The sequence below is a fragment of the Rhinoraja longicauda genome, chromosome 14 (genome assembly GCF_053455715.1).
Source record: "Rhinoraja longicauda isolate Sanriku21f chromosome 14, sRhiLon1.1, whole genome shotgun sequence".
Classification (NCBI taxonomy): Eukaryota; Metazoa; Chordata; class Chondrichthyes; order Rajiformes; family Arhynchobatidae; genus Rhinoraja; species Rhinoraja longicauda.
In genome coordinates, this window is record NC_135966.1 from 7700555 (window position 1) to 7720103 (window position 19549).

General features: G+C 41.7%; 1 protein-coding gene across 9 annotated transcripts in view; it reads left to right on the top strand.

Annotated features, from left to right (window-relative positions):
* Positions 1-19549, top strand: part of LOC144600025 (rap guanine nucleotide exchange factor 6-like) — a 246711-nt gene that overhangs the window by 57966 nt on the left and 169196 nt on the right. For 8 of the 9 annotated variants that reach the window (XM_078411361.1, XM_078411360.1, XM_078411350.1 and 5 more), the window contains exons 3-4: positions 63-119; positions 1990-2073. The exons of the other annotated variant lie outside the window; for it this stretch is intronic. In XM_078411361.1, the coding sequence (XP_078267487.1) occupies positions 63-119; positions 1990-2073 (141 nt within the window). The remainder of the gene's footprint in view (positions 1-62; positions 120-1989; positions 2074-19549) is intronic. 9 annotated transcript variants of the gene reach the window in all.

Here is a 19549-nt window from a genome sequence, read left to right on the forward strand (position 1 = left end):
CAACTAGTTGCAGTAATCCATGAAAATAGTTTGTAAACATTTGTTGTGTGAATGTCTTTCAGATTGATGTGCACGACAGTACGTTATGAAAAACATGATGCCAATGAAGTCTTATTCTAGTAAGTGTTTGCCATGACATGTTACTTTATTCAATAAGTTTCATGTCAGTTTTAAACTCAAGATTTACTTCTATGTTGCAGTGATACCTCTTGTCCTTGGAGAAACACTCATTAGTTTTGTTTTTATGGTGCAAATAATGCTGAATTATTTAATATTCACTGATAAAGGCTAATATTTCATTGTAAGTTAATCTTCCCCATGTGGTTTGGTGAATGATTAAGGAAATTTTTATCTTGAAATAGCAATGGATGTAAAGGTACAGGAGGTATAAATCTAATAGTTCACTTCCCTCATTGTGGAATCAGTGGTGTGTGAAGAAGCAACTCAGTAGCTCGGGTGTTAGAGGTTACTAGACGGGCGTGGACCTGTTGGGTCCAAATCTCTCCTGAGGGCGCGGCAACCCCCATTGGGCGCAAACCTCTCTTGCGGGCTCGGCAACCCTCCCCCAACTGACGATCCGTGGACCCGTTGCCGGGCGGGCAAGGAGGGACAGGGAAGGGGAGAGGGAGCCATTCACCTCAGCCCTATGCGGCCAGCACTGCAGCCAGAGCGAGCTGTGGACCCGAAACCTCTCCTGCAGCTCGGCGGTGATGGCCATCTTGTTGGACCCTCTGCTGCCACGCTGCACCAAGGGAGGAAGGTCAGGCGCGGAGCACGCCGGGATGGGTGCAGGTCCTCCTGGCGGGGGGGGGGGGGGGGAAAGCGCATTTATTAAAGTTTATTAAGCTAATTGTATTTTAAAATGAACAAAACTTGATTTATTGAGACCATGGGGAAATGGTGTGTAGGGTGGGCTTAAAATTGTTGCGCTATCGTGCACCGTTTTGGCTGTCTTTCCAGAACAAATATAAGCACAAACCCATATACAAGATGAGAGTTTTAGTAATAGACTAGATCAAGTGGACCCGCTGGGGCCCAAACCTCTCTTGCATTGGTGCAGCACCCTCTCCTCCCTCCTCCCCCTCCCCCTCCCCTCTCCCCCTCCCTCCTCCCCTTCTCCCTCCCTCCCTCCACCCCCCTGCCCTTCCCCCTCCACCCCTCCCCCTCCATGCCCCCTCCCCCTACTCCATCCAAGGCTAGTGGGGAAGAGTTTTGTATCACTGCACGAGGGAATCGTTTGACGTTGCTAGTGTTTTTGTTCACCATAATTTGTATTTTCAGTCCTTAGTGTCTGGTAATTGTGACACATAGGGAACATGATAGGTTTTTACAGCAGTGCAATAATTTCAGTTTCTATTAATGAGATCATTCAAATTTAAATTCTCTAGCAGTCACCCATGCCCTAAAGTCACTACCCCCATTTCTATGGTTACTAGTATGGCAACTTTCAACTAGTAACCATAGAAATGGGGGTATTGACTTTAGGGCATGGGTGACTGCTAGAGAATTTAAATTTGAATGATCTCATTAATAGAAACTGAAATTATTGCACTGCTGTAAAAACCCATCATGTTCCCTAATGTGTCTGAAGGAAAACTGCCGTTCTCTCCCAGTTTGTCTCATACTTGGTTCATCAAAGTAATTTGCTCTCATTGTACTTTGAAATAGTACACAAATTGCTCAATTCAAGGGAGGGTTAAGGAAAAACAAATGTTGCCGTGATATCCAATGAATGAATAAAATAGATACGGAAAAATACTCCCAAAACCTTGTTCTAAATGTAGTGTATACTACAAGTGTGGTTGTTGAAGGCGCACTGGAAGTACTGTGGAATGCACACAGGGGAGGGGTAGTTGCAGTTTCATTCCTATACAGTAATGGTGCAATACTGTTGGGGATCTTTTAATAATTCTGTCTGATTGCATGTTTTTTTTTGCCTTTTAATGTTTTGCACATTTTACTTTAACCTGTTTTCCTCTTTTTGATTAGCCCCGACAGCTTCGCAACCTGCTGGTATATCCTCCTTTCGGGATGTGTATTTATCAAAGAATCGATGTTTCTGCCATGTTGCAGGTAATTTATCTATTTTTTTCTTTATGCAGATGGTAACAGTTAGAATTTTAACTCAAATGACAGAGAGGATAATGTCCATTCCAAGGATTTTGAAATACCCATTGGTATCCTTCACAACATATACAGAAGGTCCATTTTTGCATGGAAATCCTAATTCTCTTTTAGAGTTTAGAAATACAGCATGGAAACGGGCCCTTTGGGCCACTCAGTTCATGCTGACATTCACAGTAGTTCTATATTATCCTATTTCTCATCAATTCCGTACACATTCGAGGCAATTTACAGAGGCCAATTAACCCTCAATCTTACAGGTCTTTGGAATGTGGGAGTAAATCAGAGGAAACTGGAACACCCAGGGGAGACCTTATTCCTTTTCACCTTGCCAGTGGTTCACTGTCTGCCAGAAAACAAAAGATAACTATCTACTCAAATTAGGCTGAAACTATCCAGTGATGAACAGAGCAACTCGACATTGTGTTTCATTATTAAATAGTACATAAGATGTAAACACTGCTACAGATGTCATCATTTATTGCTTATTCCTAAATTGTCTCTCGGTCAGTTCAGAGTGTAGTTAGAATGTTTACAAAGGTCTAGGCAGACCAGACAAGGTAAGAATGGCAGGCATCAGCAAACCAGGTGTCGTTGCATTGTACCACTATCACCCCTCCCAACCCTTCCGAATTTGGTGGAAAGTTTCCGCTTTCTTATTTCATTTCCGCCATTCCGATTTCGCCTCACATTTTTCCGCAAAACAGTCAGTAATTGCAATTTGTCAATTCAGCTGCTAGAGGTCGCTCGGGGTTCTGCGAGAAGTCCCCCGCACCCTGGAAGTCTCCCCGAAAATGTGGTACCAAGACTGGGCAAGACAGCCAATCTCGACCTCATCGGAACTTCCATGGCCAATTTGTCAATTTGGCTGCTAGAAGTCATTAGGGGTTCCGCGAGAAATCCCCCCGCCCTGGAAGTCTCCCGAAAATGTGGCACCTAGGCTGGGCAAGGCAGCCAATCTCAACCTCATTGGGACTTCCATGGCCGATCGGTGGGTTGAATTTGCAACCTGTGGCCAGGGCTCTGGAGCTCCAGCCCAGCTGGAACCAGCACATCTATCCCCATAGCCGTCCTCCTTGGCCGGCTGGATAAACCAGCAAAGCTCTGGTACCAAGAGTGCCAGAAAATCAGTGATGGAACTGTAATGAGTAAATATTAAATTTAAGTGCAAGATTATATAACTAAATTAATGAAGACAGGGTTAAAATATAAAACACAGCAGAAAAGCCAATTACCACCTTTTTGGGCTGATTATCAAGTAATGTGCGAATTTACTTCAACAAGTACGCTTAGTCGAGTCGCATATATCAACTCTTTCTTCATAACTTAGTCATACATTTTATGACCATTGTTCTTTTATTCAATACTAAGAGAATTGGGATGTGTAAGGAAAAAGCAAAATAGAAAAAACAAAACACAACAATTTTTTCTTTGCGTTGCAAAAAGTATCTCTGTTCAGTAATCTTTTTATAAATAGCAGAATATACTCATGATAGGCCTGACATTGTACATTTTGTCCAAGAACTACAGACTATTGGAAATAATAGTTGTTTATCACACATGAATGTAGTGCAACGCGTGTGCGCATTTGGCGTGCATACCTTTTTATTTTTGCTGAAAAGTTGCATTACGTGCCATATTATGAATTTTGATGTAAAATTCGGAATTTTGGACATAAATTATGAATTTGTGAAATCAAATGTTGGGGGGGGGTCTGCAATATAGTATGTTTTATTCTTCAACATATGATTTCACATTCTTAAATGGTGCGATAGATTAGAATTTGGCCCTTGATCAGTTGTCCCAGGTTTCTGGTTACATACAGGTCCACTAACCTAACGGCTATGCTACCAGATGCCACGGATTCCCTCCTCTTATCTGCTAATGTTCGAGGTGAAATAGTACATAAAGTGTTACCAGGATTGTGACTCAGCAGTACTGATATCTTTCTGTTCTGAAGAGTTGTGTTTTTATTTGCATTACTCCATTGTTGTGTGGTGTGGAGAGATTCAATGATAGTAGAGTCTGTGGATCCTCTACTGTGGATTTGCACTTGTAAGGAACACTTATTAAAAAAATTATGGGGATATAAACATTCAGTAATTGGGCAAATCACTTACTGTGGGCCTAAGATATCCTGTGCTGCACCTCAACAGAGGCAACTGGTGGAATCAACCACTAATGTGGAAGTGTAAGCATAAGGAAGTGAACCATTAAGAAAAAAAAGAGAAACACGATTGAAAGTATACGGTTAAGTTAATTTTTTATACCTAAAGTAATGTCGAAACTTTGTATCATACTCAGTAGTGAAAAAGCTATGTATTCCCAATGGGCGGAGGATTAAAGAATAAAGTGGACTGCTACTGGAACTGAAATAATTAGTTTTTAATCTTTAACGATAATTGCAACAATATCTCCCACCTTGCAACTTGATTTAATTGCTATTTTGTGGTATATATGAAGTGAGATAAATGAGAAACATGAAACATGTCCTAAAATAAAAGTGGCTCGAGGCAATAACATTAATTCATGAAAATGGTCTCTTGTATGTTTATTAATGACTGATTAATTTTCCCGCACCACCAAAGACTTGGGTAATGTTATGTTTACTATTTTGCCCTAAAATAACTTCTGTTTAAATTCAGTTTGCACTTGCGCTGGAATTTTGCATTGGTTCAAGCAAGAAGAATTTAAACAATGTGTCAGGAAGCTGTTTTTGGTCTTCATAACCAAGCTCCCACTGATCTATAGATCTTATGAACATCGAAAAGGCAATTATCTGTTTATTGCATACCCTTCTAATTATTCAGTACATGATGCTTTGAACAAACCTGGAGCCATGTAATTTGCTTCACTCTCTTTTGATTCAGTAAATTGTTTAGCTATATTTTCATGCCTTAGGTCGGGAACCTAGAACATGTAATGTAATTTTTGTAACCCGTTTATTTTCCTTTTCATCATTGTCTTCCATTCAATTCTGCATCTATGCAACTGCTCTTGTGTACAACTTCTTGAGTCTGATATCATTTGGCGATTATTCTGACATTAATCAAATTGGACAAAATTAAAATAAATTAAAAGGTGAGAAGGATAGAAGAGGTGAGAAATGTGAAGTCAGAAGAGGGAATTTGGTTAGAAGGGAGCAGGGGGAAGGCGAAAGGGAGAAGTGGATGTGCTTCCAGGTGGGCACAGGGCTGAAGGGGAAAAAGGAAGGGGTTTGTAGGTTATGTACCTAAAATTGTAGAATTCAATGTTTATGCCGTTGGGTTCTTAGCTACATCAGTTTGTATGTGGTGTGTTCCTTCAGTTTGTATGTGGCTCCTCTCTGGCAATGGAGGACACTCGTATCAGAAAGGTCATAGAAACATAGAAAATAGGTGCAGGATGAGGCCATTTGGCCCTTCGAGCCAGCACCGCCATTCATTGTGATCATGGATGATCGCCCACAATCAAGTCAGTATGGGAAGCGGTGTTAAAATGATTAGCAACTGGGATATCCAGCAGGCCGTGGCAGACCAAGTGCAAGTATTCGGCGGAACAGTCGCCTAATTTACACTTGGTCTATCCGATGTAAAGGAGGCCACATGAAAGCTGCCAATAGCACTTTTTTGATCACAGGCATTGAATCAATGTATAATCTACTGCTGTAGATAAGCTACTACTATCTGGTTGATAATTTACTTGAGGTGCCTCTTATCAAATACATTTAGTTGAATAATCAGGATGTAGAACTCTAGATGACTTTGTTCCTTTACCTTCCGTTCCCTTTCTCGTGAAGGATTGTTGAGGTCAAATGGAGTGTCCCACTATTGTTCCAGCAGAGCTTTTCTGCTCTGCACAGCACTTTATCCAGGACTACACCACGTGGCAAATTCACATTGCTGTTTTTTTTTAAACACAAGTGACAGGGGAAGAGTAGTTGTTCTGTGGAAACCTGCTTTTAAAAGGTTCTACTCACTTCTGTATTTTGAGGTTAGATTGGGAAATTAGTGTCATTGGAATTGATTTCTGTGAAACTGTTATGCTACATCAAGGAGGTAGATGGAAAACTATCATTCTGAAATATTGGTCAATTTTGAAGTATTGTGACTTTTACAATGTATTTTGACATGTGTAGGAAGGAACTGCAGATGCTGGTTTACACTGAAGATAGACACAAAATGCTGGAGTAACTGAGCGGAACAGGCCGCATCTCTGGATAGAAAGAATGGGTGACGTTTCGGGTCGAGACCCTTCTTCGGACTGAGCTTAGGCTGAAGAAGGGTCTCGACCTGAAACGTCACCCATTCCTTCTATCCAGATATGCTGCCTGTCCGTTAAGTTACTCCAGCATTTTGTATCTATCTTTGATATGAGTAGGATTCACTGGGAGTTGGGTTCCTGGTTGTGAACTAGGCAAAGATAGGTTGCATGGGGACTTTCCTTCTCTAAAAGGATAGAAGAAACATTGAAACCCAAGCACCTCATTAGTAAGTTAAAATGTTGTATTTGAGGAAAGATACGTGGAGTTACCACTTAATCAGTCTAGCCATTGTACGTGATGGGAAGTGGAGGAAAAAATGTTACTTTGAAATTGGGAGAAGCAAAAATAAGGAAGTTCATTATAACAAAGTAAAACCTTGCATGTGTGGACTTCTGCAAATTTTTTCTATTTGCACATTTATAATGAAAATTTGGGAAAATTAAAAAAATCTTCAGTTTGTGGCAGGCGGAAGCTGGCAAAATTGGCTTGGACAACTCTCGTCATTATCTGAAATATAGAAAATCAAAAATCAGTATGTGCAATTGTTTGCAGCGATTTTCACAGATTTAGCTATATGGTGCCACTTGTTCTGATATTAACATCATAATGTCTGATGTTTTTGTGAGTTCTAGCCTAAATCTGCTAAGAAAAGTCCTGAAAACAGTTTTCCAAAGTTTTGATTTTGCAAGTAGAAGCAGAACAACAGTGTCTTCTGATTAATGATTTTTTCCTGTTTTCTTCTGCTTCTTTCAAGTATTTGGGGGATTTTGTTATGTGACAGAATAGCTATATTAAATAGCTATTTTTTTTAAAAAGCAAAAGATGGAGAAGAATTGGTAGAACGGATTTCTCTGGCAAAAATTGTGTTTAATTTCAAGTGAAAAAAGTGTGAATTATACATTAAATTACAAGAGATGTGATTTAAATTGAAGTATTTAAAGTTGACAGATTCTTAGTTGGTAAAGAGATATTGTTTTTAAATTGTTAATGAATCACTGAACATAAACAAGCAAAGTTCGGAAGTAGGCCTGTCAGCACTCGAGGGCCGGGATAGGGCATTAACATATGTTAAACCCCTATGCCCCAAAGAAACGCAAAGATCCTGTAAGTGACTTTGTTAAGGGTAGTTAGATATATTTTTTGTTACTATCGCCTATAGCCCACCAAAACAAATCAACGTATAAGAATCAGTAAATCCTTCCATTTTATTTCAATTGATTAAAATGACTTCCTCTTGTTGTTCTTTATTCTCGATGAACAACAAATGACATGACTTCCTATCTGCTATTTTTAATTTTTATTTTTCCAATGATCTAGCTTGGATACCTTTTCTTCGTTGCATAGAAACATAGAAACATAGAAAATAGGTGCAGGAGTAGGCCATTCGGCCCTTCGAGCCTGCACCGCCATTCAATATGATCATGGCCGATCATTCAGCTCAGTAGCCTGTACCTGCCTTCTCTCCATACCCCCTGATCCCTTTAGCAAAAAGGGCCACATCTAACTCCCTCTTAAATATAGCCAATGAACTGGCCTCAACTACCTTCTGTGGCAGAGAATTCCACAGACTCACCACTCTCTGTGTGAAGAAATGTTTTCTCATCTCGGTCCTAAAAGACTTCCCCCTTATCCTTAAGCTGTGACCCCTGGTTCTGGACTCCCCCAACATCGGGAACAATCTTCCCGCATCTAGCCTCTCCAACCCCTTAAGAATTTTATATGTTTCTATAAGATCCCCCCTCAGTCTTCTAAATTCCAGCGAGTACAAGCCCAGTCTATCCAGTCTTTCCTCATATGTAAGTCCCGCCATCCCAGGGATCAATCTGGTGAACCTTCTCTGTACTCCCTCTAAGGCAAGAACGTCTTTCCTCAGGTTAGGAGACCAAAACTGCACACAATACTCCAGGTGCGGTCTCACCAAGGCCCTGTACAACTGCAGCAGAACCTCCCTGCTCCTAAACTCAAATCCTCTTGCTATGAATGCCAACATACCATTCGCTTTCTTCACTGCCTGCTGCACCTGCATGCTTGCTTTCAATGACTGGTGCACCATGACACCCAGGTCACGTTGCATCTCCCCTTCTCCCAATCGGTCACCATTCAGGTAATACTCTGCTTTCCTGTTCTTGCCGCCAAAGTGGATAAACTCACATTTATCCACATTATATTGCATCTGCCATGCATTTGCCCACTCGCCTAATCTATCCAAGTCACTCTGCAGCCTCCTAGCATCCTCCTCGCAGCTAACACTGCCACCCAGCTTCGTGTCATCCGCAAACTTAGAGATATTGCATTCAATTCCCTCGTCCAAATCATTAATATACACTGTAAATAACTGGGGTCCCAGCACTGAGCCTTGCGGTACCCCACTAGTCACTGCCTGCCATTCCGAAAAGGACCCGTTTATTCCTACTCTTTGCTTCCTGTCCGCCAACCAATTTTCTATCCACCTCAACACTGAACCCTCAATACCGTGTGCTTTAAGTTTGTACACCAATCTCCTATGTGGGACCTTGTCGAAGGCCTTCTGAAAGTCCAGATATAACACATCGACTGGTTCTCCCTTATCCACTCTACTAGTTACATCCTCGAAAAATTCTATAAGATTCGTCAGACATGATTTGCCTTTGGTAAATCCATGCTGACTTTGTCCGATGATTTCACCACTTTCCAAATGTAATGCTATCACATCTTTAATAACTGACTCTAGCATTTTCCCCACTACCGATGTTAGGCTAACTGGTCTATAATTCCCCGTTTTCTCTCTCCCTCCCTTTTTAAAAAGTGGGATTACATTAGCTACCCTCCAGTCCTCAGGAACTACTCCAGAATCTAAAGAGTTTTGAAAAATTATCACTAATGCATCCACTATTTCTGAGGCTACTTCCTTAAGCACTCTGGGATGCAGCCTATCTGGCCCTGGGGATTTATCTGCCTTTTAATCCATTTAATTTACCTAACACCACTTCCCGACTAACCTGGATTTCCCTCAGTTCCTCCATCTCTTTAGACCCCCGGTCCCCCGCTATTTCCGGCAGACGGTTTATGTCTTCCTTAGTGAAGACAGAACCAAAGTATTTGTTCAATTGGTCTGCCATCTCCTTGTTCCCTATGATCAATTCACCTATTTCCGACTGCAAGGGACCTACATTTGCCTTAACTAATCTTTTTCTCTTGACATATCTATAAAAGCTTTTGCAGTCTGTTTTTATGTTCCTTGCCAGTTTTCCCTCATAATCTATTTTCCCTTTCCTAATTAAGCCCTTTGTCCTCCTCTGCTGGACTCTGAATTTCTCCCAGTCCTCTGGTATGCTACTTTTTCTGGCTAATCTGTATGCTTCATCTTTTGTTTTAATACTATCCTTGATTTTCCTTGTTAGCCACGGATGCACTACCTTTCCTGGTTTGTTCTTTTGCCAAACTGGGATGAACACTTGTTGTAGTTCATCCATGCGACCTTTAAATGCCTTCCATTGCATGTCCACCGTCAACCCTTTCAGCATCAATCGCCGGTCTATCTTGGACAATTCACGCCTCATACCCTCAAAGTTACCTTTCTTTAAGTTCAGAACACTTGTTTCTGTATCGACTTTGTCACTCTCCATCCTAATGAAGAACTCTACCATATTATGATCACTCTTGCCCAAGGGGCCTCGCACAACAAGACTGCTAACTAACCCTTCCTCATTACTCAATACCCAGTCTAGAATGGCTAGATGGCATCCAAAAACTTTGTGATATCATCTCAAGATATGAAGTTTGGTTGTCTGTTCATTTCAACAAAACGTGAGCACAGCCTTCTCATCAACCCTCACTCAATATGAGTAAAAATAAACCCATAGAGCACAGAATCAGTCCCTTCGGACCAACCTGCCCATGCTGACCAAGATGTCCCATCTACCTAGTCCCACCTGTCTGTGTTTGGTCCATTTCCCACTAAACCTTTCCTACCAATATACACTGCCCTCCATAATGTTTGGGACAAAGACCCATCATTTATTTATTTGCCTCTGTACTCCACAATTTGAGATTAGTAATAGAAAAAAGTCACATGTGGTTCAAGTGCACATTGTCAGATTTTAAGAAAGACCATTTTTATGCATTTTGGTTTCACCATGTGGAAATTACAGCAGTGTTTATACATAGTTCCCCATTTCAGGACACCATAATGTTTGGGACACATGGCTTCACAGGTGTTTGTAATTGCTCAGGTGTGTTTGAATGCCCCCTTAATGCAGGTATCAAAGAGCTCTCAGCACCCAGGCTTTCCTCCAGTCCTTCCATCACCTTTGAAAACTTTTATTGCTGTTTATCAACATGAGGACCAAAGTTGTGCCAATGAAAGTCAGAGAAGCCATTATGAGACAGAAACAAGAATAAAACTGTTAGAGACATCAGCCAAAGCTTAGGCTTACCAAAAATCAACTGTTTGGAACATCATTAAGAAGAAAGAGAGCACTGGTGAGCTTACTAATCGCAAAGGGACTGGCAGGCCAAGGAAGACCTCCACAGCTGATAAGAGAAGAATTCTCTCTACAATAAAGAAAAATCTCCAAACGCCTGTCCGACAGATCAGAAACACTCTTCAGGAGTCAGGTGTGGATTTGTCAATGACCACTGTCCGCAGAAGACTTCATGAACCAAAATACAGAAGCTACACTGCAAGATGCAAACCACTGGTTAGCCGCAAAAATAGGATTGCCAGGTTACAGTTTGCCAAGAAGTACTTAAAAAAGCAACTACCGTTCTGGAAAAAAAGGTCTTGTGGACAGATGAGACGAAGATTAACTTATATCAGAGTGATGGCAAGAGCAAAGTATGGTTGAGAGAAGGAACTACCCAAGATCCAAAGAATCCACCTCATCTGTGAAACACGGTGGTGGGGGTGTTATGGCCTGGGCATGTATGGCTGCTGAAGGTACTGGCTCACTTATCTTCATTGATGATACAACTGCTGATGGTAATAGCATAATGAATTCTGAAGTGTATAGACAATCTGCTCAAGTTCAAACAAATGCCTCAAAACTCATTGGCCAGCGGTTCATTCTACAGCAAGACGATGATCCCAAAAATACTGCTCAAGCAACAAACTTTTCAAACTAAAAAATCGTCAATTCTTGAGTGGCCAAATCAATCATCTGATCTGAACTCAATTAAGCATACCTTTTATATGCTGGAGAGAATGCTGAAAGGGACCAAAACACGCATAAGCTAAAGGTGGCTGCGATACAGGCCTGGCAGAGCATCACCAGAGAAGACACCCAGCAACTGGTGATGTCCATGAATCGCAGACTTCAAGCAGTCATTACATGCAAAGGATACGCAACAAAATACTAAACATGACTGCTTTCATTTACATGACATTGCTGTGTCCCAAACATTATGGTGCCCTGAAATGTGGGGATTATGTATAAATACTGCTGTGATTTCTACATGGTGAAACCAAAATGTGTGAAAATTGCCTTTATTAAAATCTGACAATGTGCACTCTCACCACATGTGATTTTTTTACTATTACAAATCTCAAATTGTAGAGTACAGAGGCAAATAAATAAATGATGGGTCTTTGTCCAAACAATATGGAGTGCACTGCACCTGTCCAAATGTCTTGCCAATGTTCTTATAGTACTTGTCTCAAATTCCTCCTTTGGCAGCTCATTCCACATACCTACCACGCTCTGTGTGGAAAAAGCTGCCCCTCAGGTTCCTATTGAATCTTGCCTCTCTCACCTTAAACCTATGTCTTCTGGTTCTTGATTTCCTTACTGTGGGTAAAAGTCTGTGAATTTACCTTATCTATTCCCCTTATACACCCTTCTACGTTCACCCCTCATTCTTCTGCATTCCAAAGAATAAAGTCCAAGCCTAAGGGAATTAGAAGCAACACTAGCAAGTTTGCGGATGACGCAAAGCTGGGTGGCAGTGTAAACTGTGATGAGGATGTTAGGAGATTGCAGGGTGACCTGGACAGGTTGAGTGAGTGGGTAGATGCGATGCAGGTGCAGTATAATATAGATAAATGTGAGGTTATCCACTTTGGCGGCAAAAACAAGGAGGCAGATTATTTTCTCAATGGAGTTAGGTGAGTTAAGGGGGAGGTGCTGCGAGACCTGGGTGTCCTTGTACACCAGTCACTGAAAGTTGGTGTGCAGGTACAGCAGGCAGTGAAGACAGCTAATGGAACGCTGGCCTTCATAACAAAAGGATTTCAGTATAGTCAAGTCAAGTCAAGTCAATTTTATTTGTATAGCACATTTAAAAACAACCCATGTTGACCAAAGTGCTGTACATCAGTTCAGGTACTAAGAAACGAACATACAATGGCACACAAACATAACGGCACACAAACATAACAACACATACATAAACAGTTCACAGCGCCCCCTCAGAGGGCCTCAAACGCTAGGGAGTAGAAATAGGTTTTGAACCTGGACTTAAAGGAGTCGATGGAGGGGGCAGTTCTGATGGGGAGAGGGACGCAGTTCCACAGTCTAGGAGCTGCAACCGCAAAAGCACGGTCAACCCTGAGCTTAAGCCTAGACCGCGGGATAGTCAGTAGCCCCAAATCGGCCGACCTGAGGGACCTGGAGATATAGTGGTGGGTTAGAAGATTTTTGATATGGGGGGGGGGGGCAAGCCCGTTTAGGGTTTTGTATGTGATTAGGAGGAGCTTGAAGTTGATTCTGTACCGTACTGGGAGTCAGTGGAGAGAGGCCAGAATCGGGTGATGTGGTCCCTTTTACGGGCACCCGTCAGGAGTCTCGCTGCGGCGTTTTGGACCAATTGCACGCGGGACAGGGATGATTGGCTGATCCCAGTGTATAGGGAGTTGCAGTAGTCTAGGCGGGAGGAAGTGAATGCGGGGGGGGGGGGGGGAAATAGGATGACAGACTTTTTTCAGTCAGAGAGTGGTGAAGGTGTGGAATTCTCTGCCTCAGAAGGCAGTGGAGGCCAGTTCGTTGGATGCTTTCAAGAGAGAGCTGGATAGAGCTCTTAAGGATAGCGGAGTGAGGGGGTATGGGGAGAAGGCAGGAACGGGGTACTGATTGTGAGTGATCAGCCATGATCGCATTGAATGGCGGTGCTGGCTCGAAGGGCTGAATGGCCTACTCCTGCACCTATTGTCTATTGTCTATTGTCTATTGACTTGCTCTAGTTTAGTTGAAGGAAGTTCTGTGCCATCCAACATTTTATGTCCTCAAGGCAGTGAATGAGGCTGATCAAATTTGACCGGTTGTTGGGTTTCAGGGGGAGATAAAGCTGTGTGTCATCCACGTAGTAGTGAAAATAAATGCCGTACCTTTGAATGATTTGGCCGAGGGGGAGCATGTACAGAGAATGGGGACTGGGATGGAGCCTTGTGGAACCCCGCAGGAGAGGCTAGCTGGGGAAGAGGAATAATTGCCTATGTTGATGGAGAAACTCCTATTTTTGAGGTAGGAAACGAACCAGCTCAGGGCAGTGCCATCAACGCCAACCCTGTACCGGAGACGGTCAATAAGGATGGTGTGGTCCACTGTATCGAACGCTGTGCTGAGGTCGAGAAGGAGCAAGATTGCACAGTCGCCGGTATCGATGGCGAGAAGCAGGTCGTTGTGTACCTTCAACAAGGCAGACTCTGTGCTGTGGTGGGTCCTGAAACCTGACTGGAAACTTTCCAGGATGGTATTTTGGTGTAGGTAAGGCAGTAATTGACTTAGAATTACCTTTTCAATGACTTTTGACAGGAATGGCAGTTTGGAAATGGGTCTGTAGTTGCTAGGCAAGGTGGGGTCTAGGTTAGGCTTTTTCAGGAGGGACTGGACCACCGCGTGCTTGAGACAGGTTGGAACAGTGCCAGTGGCCAGAGAACTGTTGATGATAGAGAGGATGCTAGGACCGGCTATTGCAATTCCATCCTTCAGAAGGGCAGTGGGGACAGTGTCAACGGGGCAGGTTGCAGGTTTCTTAGTGGAGACAAGCTTTGCAAGGGAGGATAGAGTGACGGGTTGGAAACAGTCCAATTTAGATGAACAGACCAGTGAGATAGCTAGGTCACGGGTGGGAGGGGAAATATTCATTCTAATGTTCTCAACTTTGCTAGTGAAATATTTAGAGAATTCTTCGCACTTAGTCAGAGGTAATAGTGCTAAATAGGACCTTGGAATTATGAGAATTTTGGAGATAAGGTCGGAAAAGTATTATGCTCTCGCAGACTTTACTGCTTCCTGGTATTTGAGAAGATTATAGGAGTAAAGAGGTTCTTCTGCAGTTATATAGGGCCCTGGTAAGACCACATCTGGAGTATTGTGTACAGTTTTAGTCTCCTAATTTGAGGAAGGACATCCTTGCAATTGAGGCAGTGCCGCGTAGGTTCACGAGATTGATCCCTGGGATGGCGGGACTGTCATATGAGGAAAGATTGAAAAGACTAGGCTTGTATTCACTGGAGTTTAGAAGGATGACAGGGAATCTTATAGAAACATATAAAATTATAAAAGGACTGGATAGGCTAGATGCAGGAAAAATGTTCCCAATGTTGGGCGAGTCCAGAACCAGGGGACACAGTCTTAGAATAAAGGGGAGGCCATTTAAAACTGAGGTGAGAAAAAACATTTTCACCCAGAGAGTTGTGAATTTGTGGAATTCTCTGCCACAAAGGGCAGTGGAAGCCAAATCACTGGATGGATTTAAGAGTGAGTTAGATAGAGCTCTTGGGGCTAGTGGAATCGAGGGATATGGGGAGAAGGCAGGCACGGGTTATTGATTGGGGACGATCAGCCATGATCACAATGAATGGTGGTGCTGGAGGGCCGAATGGCCTCCTCCTGCACCTATTTTCTATGTTTCTATGCCTGCCCAATCTCTCCCTGTAGCTCAGGTCCTCGTCAATCTCTGCACTCTTTGCAGTTTAAATAAATTTATTAAATTGGAATAGTACACCCAGGAATTAAATCCTTTCTACTCCTCCTTGTTAAAATTAAGTCTATACAAAATAATTAACCAGGGCATTGTTTATTGATTGAATGTATGATTGGCCATTATCTTTTAGGCATTAAAAGATAGAGTGGCAAAGTGGTTATGGAATTGCAAACCTCGGTTTTGTTTAATTGTTTTTATTTGTCACTCTCACCTTTGCAACATGAGGTGGTACAAATTGAAAGTCTTCCTAATAAAGGAGAGAATATAATTCAAGGTTCAGTGGTATGACTTATTGCTTTTCATCTCAAGTGAAGCGCTTGAAGATAATACACAGACCAATAGCATCAGAGCTGCAGAGTGCAATCCAGGAACCTCTTTATAAGGTGTTTTTGAATAATTGGCCACTTGATTTGATTTGATGGATTCAATGGTGTAGTATTCCATTGTTTGTGTTTTCATTAATTATTCATTTTTGGCCATTGGTCTTGCTTGTTGACAAATGACTATTGTTGCAGGCTTTTAGATGCTTTGATCATTGAGTGGCCTGAGATGGCAATCGATGGAATCTTTTTTAATGACAGGGTAAGAATAACCAATCTACTTTCCTAAAACAAAATGTTGGTGCAACATGATAATCTAATGCCAGTTTATAAATTCAAAATATTAATCAGTCATGATGGGATTTGAACTTGTTTTTTTTAGTTTAGTTTAGAAATACAGCATGGAAACAGACGCTTTGGCCCACTTCTTCAGTGTGAAGAAGGGTCTCGACCCAAAACGTCAACCATTCCTTCTCTCCTGAGATGCTGCCTGACCCGCTGAGTTACGCCAGCATTTTGTGTCTACCTTCGATTTAAACCAGCATCTGCAGTTTTTTTTCCTACACCGGCCCACTGAGTCCATGCTGAAAATCAATCACCTGTTCACATTGGTTCAATGTTATCCCATTTTCTCATCCAGTCCCTACACACTCGGGCCAATTTTACAGAGGCCACTTAACCCACAAACCCCACATGTCTCTGGGACGTGGGTGGAAACCAGAGTATCTTGAGGAAACCCACACGGCCACAGGGAGATCGTACAAACTCCACGCAGACAGCACCCAAGGTTAAAATCACAACTGGGTCTCTGGCGTTGTGAGGCAGCAGCTCTACCAGCTGCACCACTGAATTATTTGTCTATATTTTAATTATTGTTTGCTTGAGCATAGTAGGGGAGGAAAGAGACTGTCTCAGTAATAACATTCGGTTCTGCATGAAAAATATTTATTGAAAATTATTCCCATGCAGAGATAGTGTCTAACTCAGGAATGTGACATTGGAGATATCAAAAGTACTGTAGTAACACCAGAATTTGGATAACTGCTTGTCTGCTTCAAATTTTCCAAATTATTTAAAGGTAAGGCAATTTGGCACAGTTTGTTAGGTAGTTAACATATCATATCATATCATATCATATATATACAGCCGGAAACAGGCCTTTTCGGCCCACCAAGTCCGTGCCGCCCAGTGATCCCCGCACATTAACACTATCCTACACCCACTAGGGACAATTTTCACATTTACCCAGCCAATTAACCTACATACCTGTACGTCTTTGGAGATGTAAAACATGTTTTACATTTCTTATTAAATGAGCCCCAATTTTGTTTTTCACCGAGGTTTCGGGAAATCTTGTTTTCAATTTATGGCAATTGAAAAGTTTAAAACTGGCTGGATGTGCATGTTCGAAAAATTAGTGATGTTATGGTATCTTGATCCAAAACTTAAATACACCTGGCATACCAGGTAAGGCAATTTGGCACAGTTTGTTAGGTAGTTAACATTTTTTACATTTCTTATTAAATGAGCCCCAATTTTGTTTTTCACCGAGGTTTCGGGAAATATTGTTTTAAATTTATGGCAATTTAAAAGTTTAAAACTGGCTGGATGTGCATGTTTGAAAAATTAGTGATGTTATGGTATCTTGATCCAAAACTTAAATACACCTGGCATACCAGAAATCATGGATATATTGACTGGGAACCTTGCACAAATTGCAGGTATGTTTTTACTTGGAAGAACAATGAATGAGAATGACTTATTTCTTGGTTAGTACAGGTGTCAGAGATTATGGGGAGAAGGTAGGAGAATGGGGTTAGGAGGGAGAGATAGATCTGCCATGATTGAATGGTGGCGTAGACTTGATGGACTGAATGGCGTAATTCTACTCCTATCACATGACTGACTTAACTCAAAATAAAAATCTTTGCAGAATTGTGATTTCTCTAGTGTCTATTTCATTAAAAAGTGCTTCAAATTGCATAAAAGGCAGTGACAGTTAATTTTTCTTATAGGGAAGGATTTCTATTCAGTGTAACAGTTCACAATTATTCTACAACATCAGTAGCAACATTCTACAAGTAACTCACCCCACACACATACAGGTTGCGGCTGTTATGCTTATGAAACTTCACCCGTATGAAAATCACTAGCTGAACATCAGAGAAACGGATTTACGGAAGTACATTCATTATGAATTTGTGAGGTTGGGGAGTAATTAATGAAAAGAAAATGCAAAAAGTAAGAGACAACAAATGTAGCCTTTTTATTTTTCAATTCTCATTTCTGAACCCCTGTAGATATGCATTTTTATGCATTTTGCTGTTGAGAAGTTTTTTTCCAGAAGTATTCTGTATTATTTATTCTCAAGATGTCTGAAACAGGGCCAGCTAGTTTATCATATCATATCATATCACATCATATATATACAACCGGAAACAGGCCTTTTCGGCCCACCAAGTCCGTGCCGCCCAGCGATCCCCGTACATTAACACTATCCTACACCCACTAGGGACAATTTTTACATTTACCCAGCCAATTAACCTACAAACCTGTACGTCTTTGGAGTGTGGGAGGAAACCGAAGATCTCGGAGAAAACCCACGCAGGTCACGGGGAGAACGTACAAACTCCTTACAGTGCAGCACCCGTAGTCAGGATCGAACCTGAGTCTCCGGCGCTGCATTCGCTGTAAAGCAGCAACTCTACCGCTGCGCTACCGTGCCGCAGGTGCAAGTGTAAACCCAAACAAGCACTTATTTGTTGTGTTATATCATTAAACTATCTTGCTGAAATTTGATATGTATTTAAAGTGTATATCTCCATTCAAACTGAAGGCTGGAAGGCGATGAGCATCTGCCGTCACTTGTTTCTCCAAATGCAGCGGGTGGCCACTTAATAGATTTGCTTTGGAAACTGACAAGTGCAATCTCTTGAGTGATCTCCCCCCCCCCCCCCCCCCCCCCACCCAAAGCTGCCATGAACCAGTAACTATTATTCATCATTCTTGCTGAGAGAAAAAGATGCCGTAAGAATGCATCTCCCCTTATAATGTGGTATGCAATGTGAATTATTGTTCTACATTATGGAAAATCGCAATATGATATAGTGCGGGTGTCGCTTGTTGGTATTACAAAAGTACACGTGTAAAACATTATATAAATTAACAGCACAGATTTACTGTCCAAAATCAATTTAAGATCATCTGTCTTTCTCGTGTTTGTCTAAATCCAGTGTGTGAGGGAAGAGAACTAAGCAATTGCACGTAGACACAAAATGCTGGAGTTACTTCTGCACAAAGTGGCTGACCAGTACTTCCTGAGTTTTATTTAATATCTATTTATTTTTCTATTGGCATCCTCCTTTTGTGTGAGTCACTAAGTTTTGGTCTTTATTACTTGAGGTTAATTGCCATCTGTTGAAAAAGCAGGGGGTTCTACAAGGCATGGTAAAACTGTCATTGTTTTTTTGGGCATGTAACTTAATTTCTCAAGTTTTCCCGGAGTGGAAATATTGAAGACAGAGCTTGAAGGTGAAAGGGGCACAGTTTACAGGAGATGTGCAGAGGAAATAACTTTTACACAGAGGTTGGTAGATGTCTGGAATGCTTTGCCATGGGTTGTGGGGGCAGATACAATAGTGGCTTTTGGATAAGCATTTGGGTATTAAGGGATATGCACCATGTGCAGGCAGAGGAGATTAGTTTAACTTGGCATCGTGTTTGGCCATACATTGAGGGCTGAAAGGGTGTTCCTGTGCTGTGTACTGTTCTATGTTCCGTGTCTAGATTTATTAGGTTATGTGTACCAAAGTACAGTGAAAAGCTTTGTTTTTGTATGCTATCCAAACAGATTAGATATACCGTACATAGTACAATCGAGTAAAACAAGTACAATAGATAAAACAAAGGGGAAGGTACAGAGTGTAGAATATAGTTCTCCGTATTGAAGCACATCAATTCC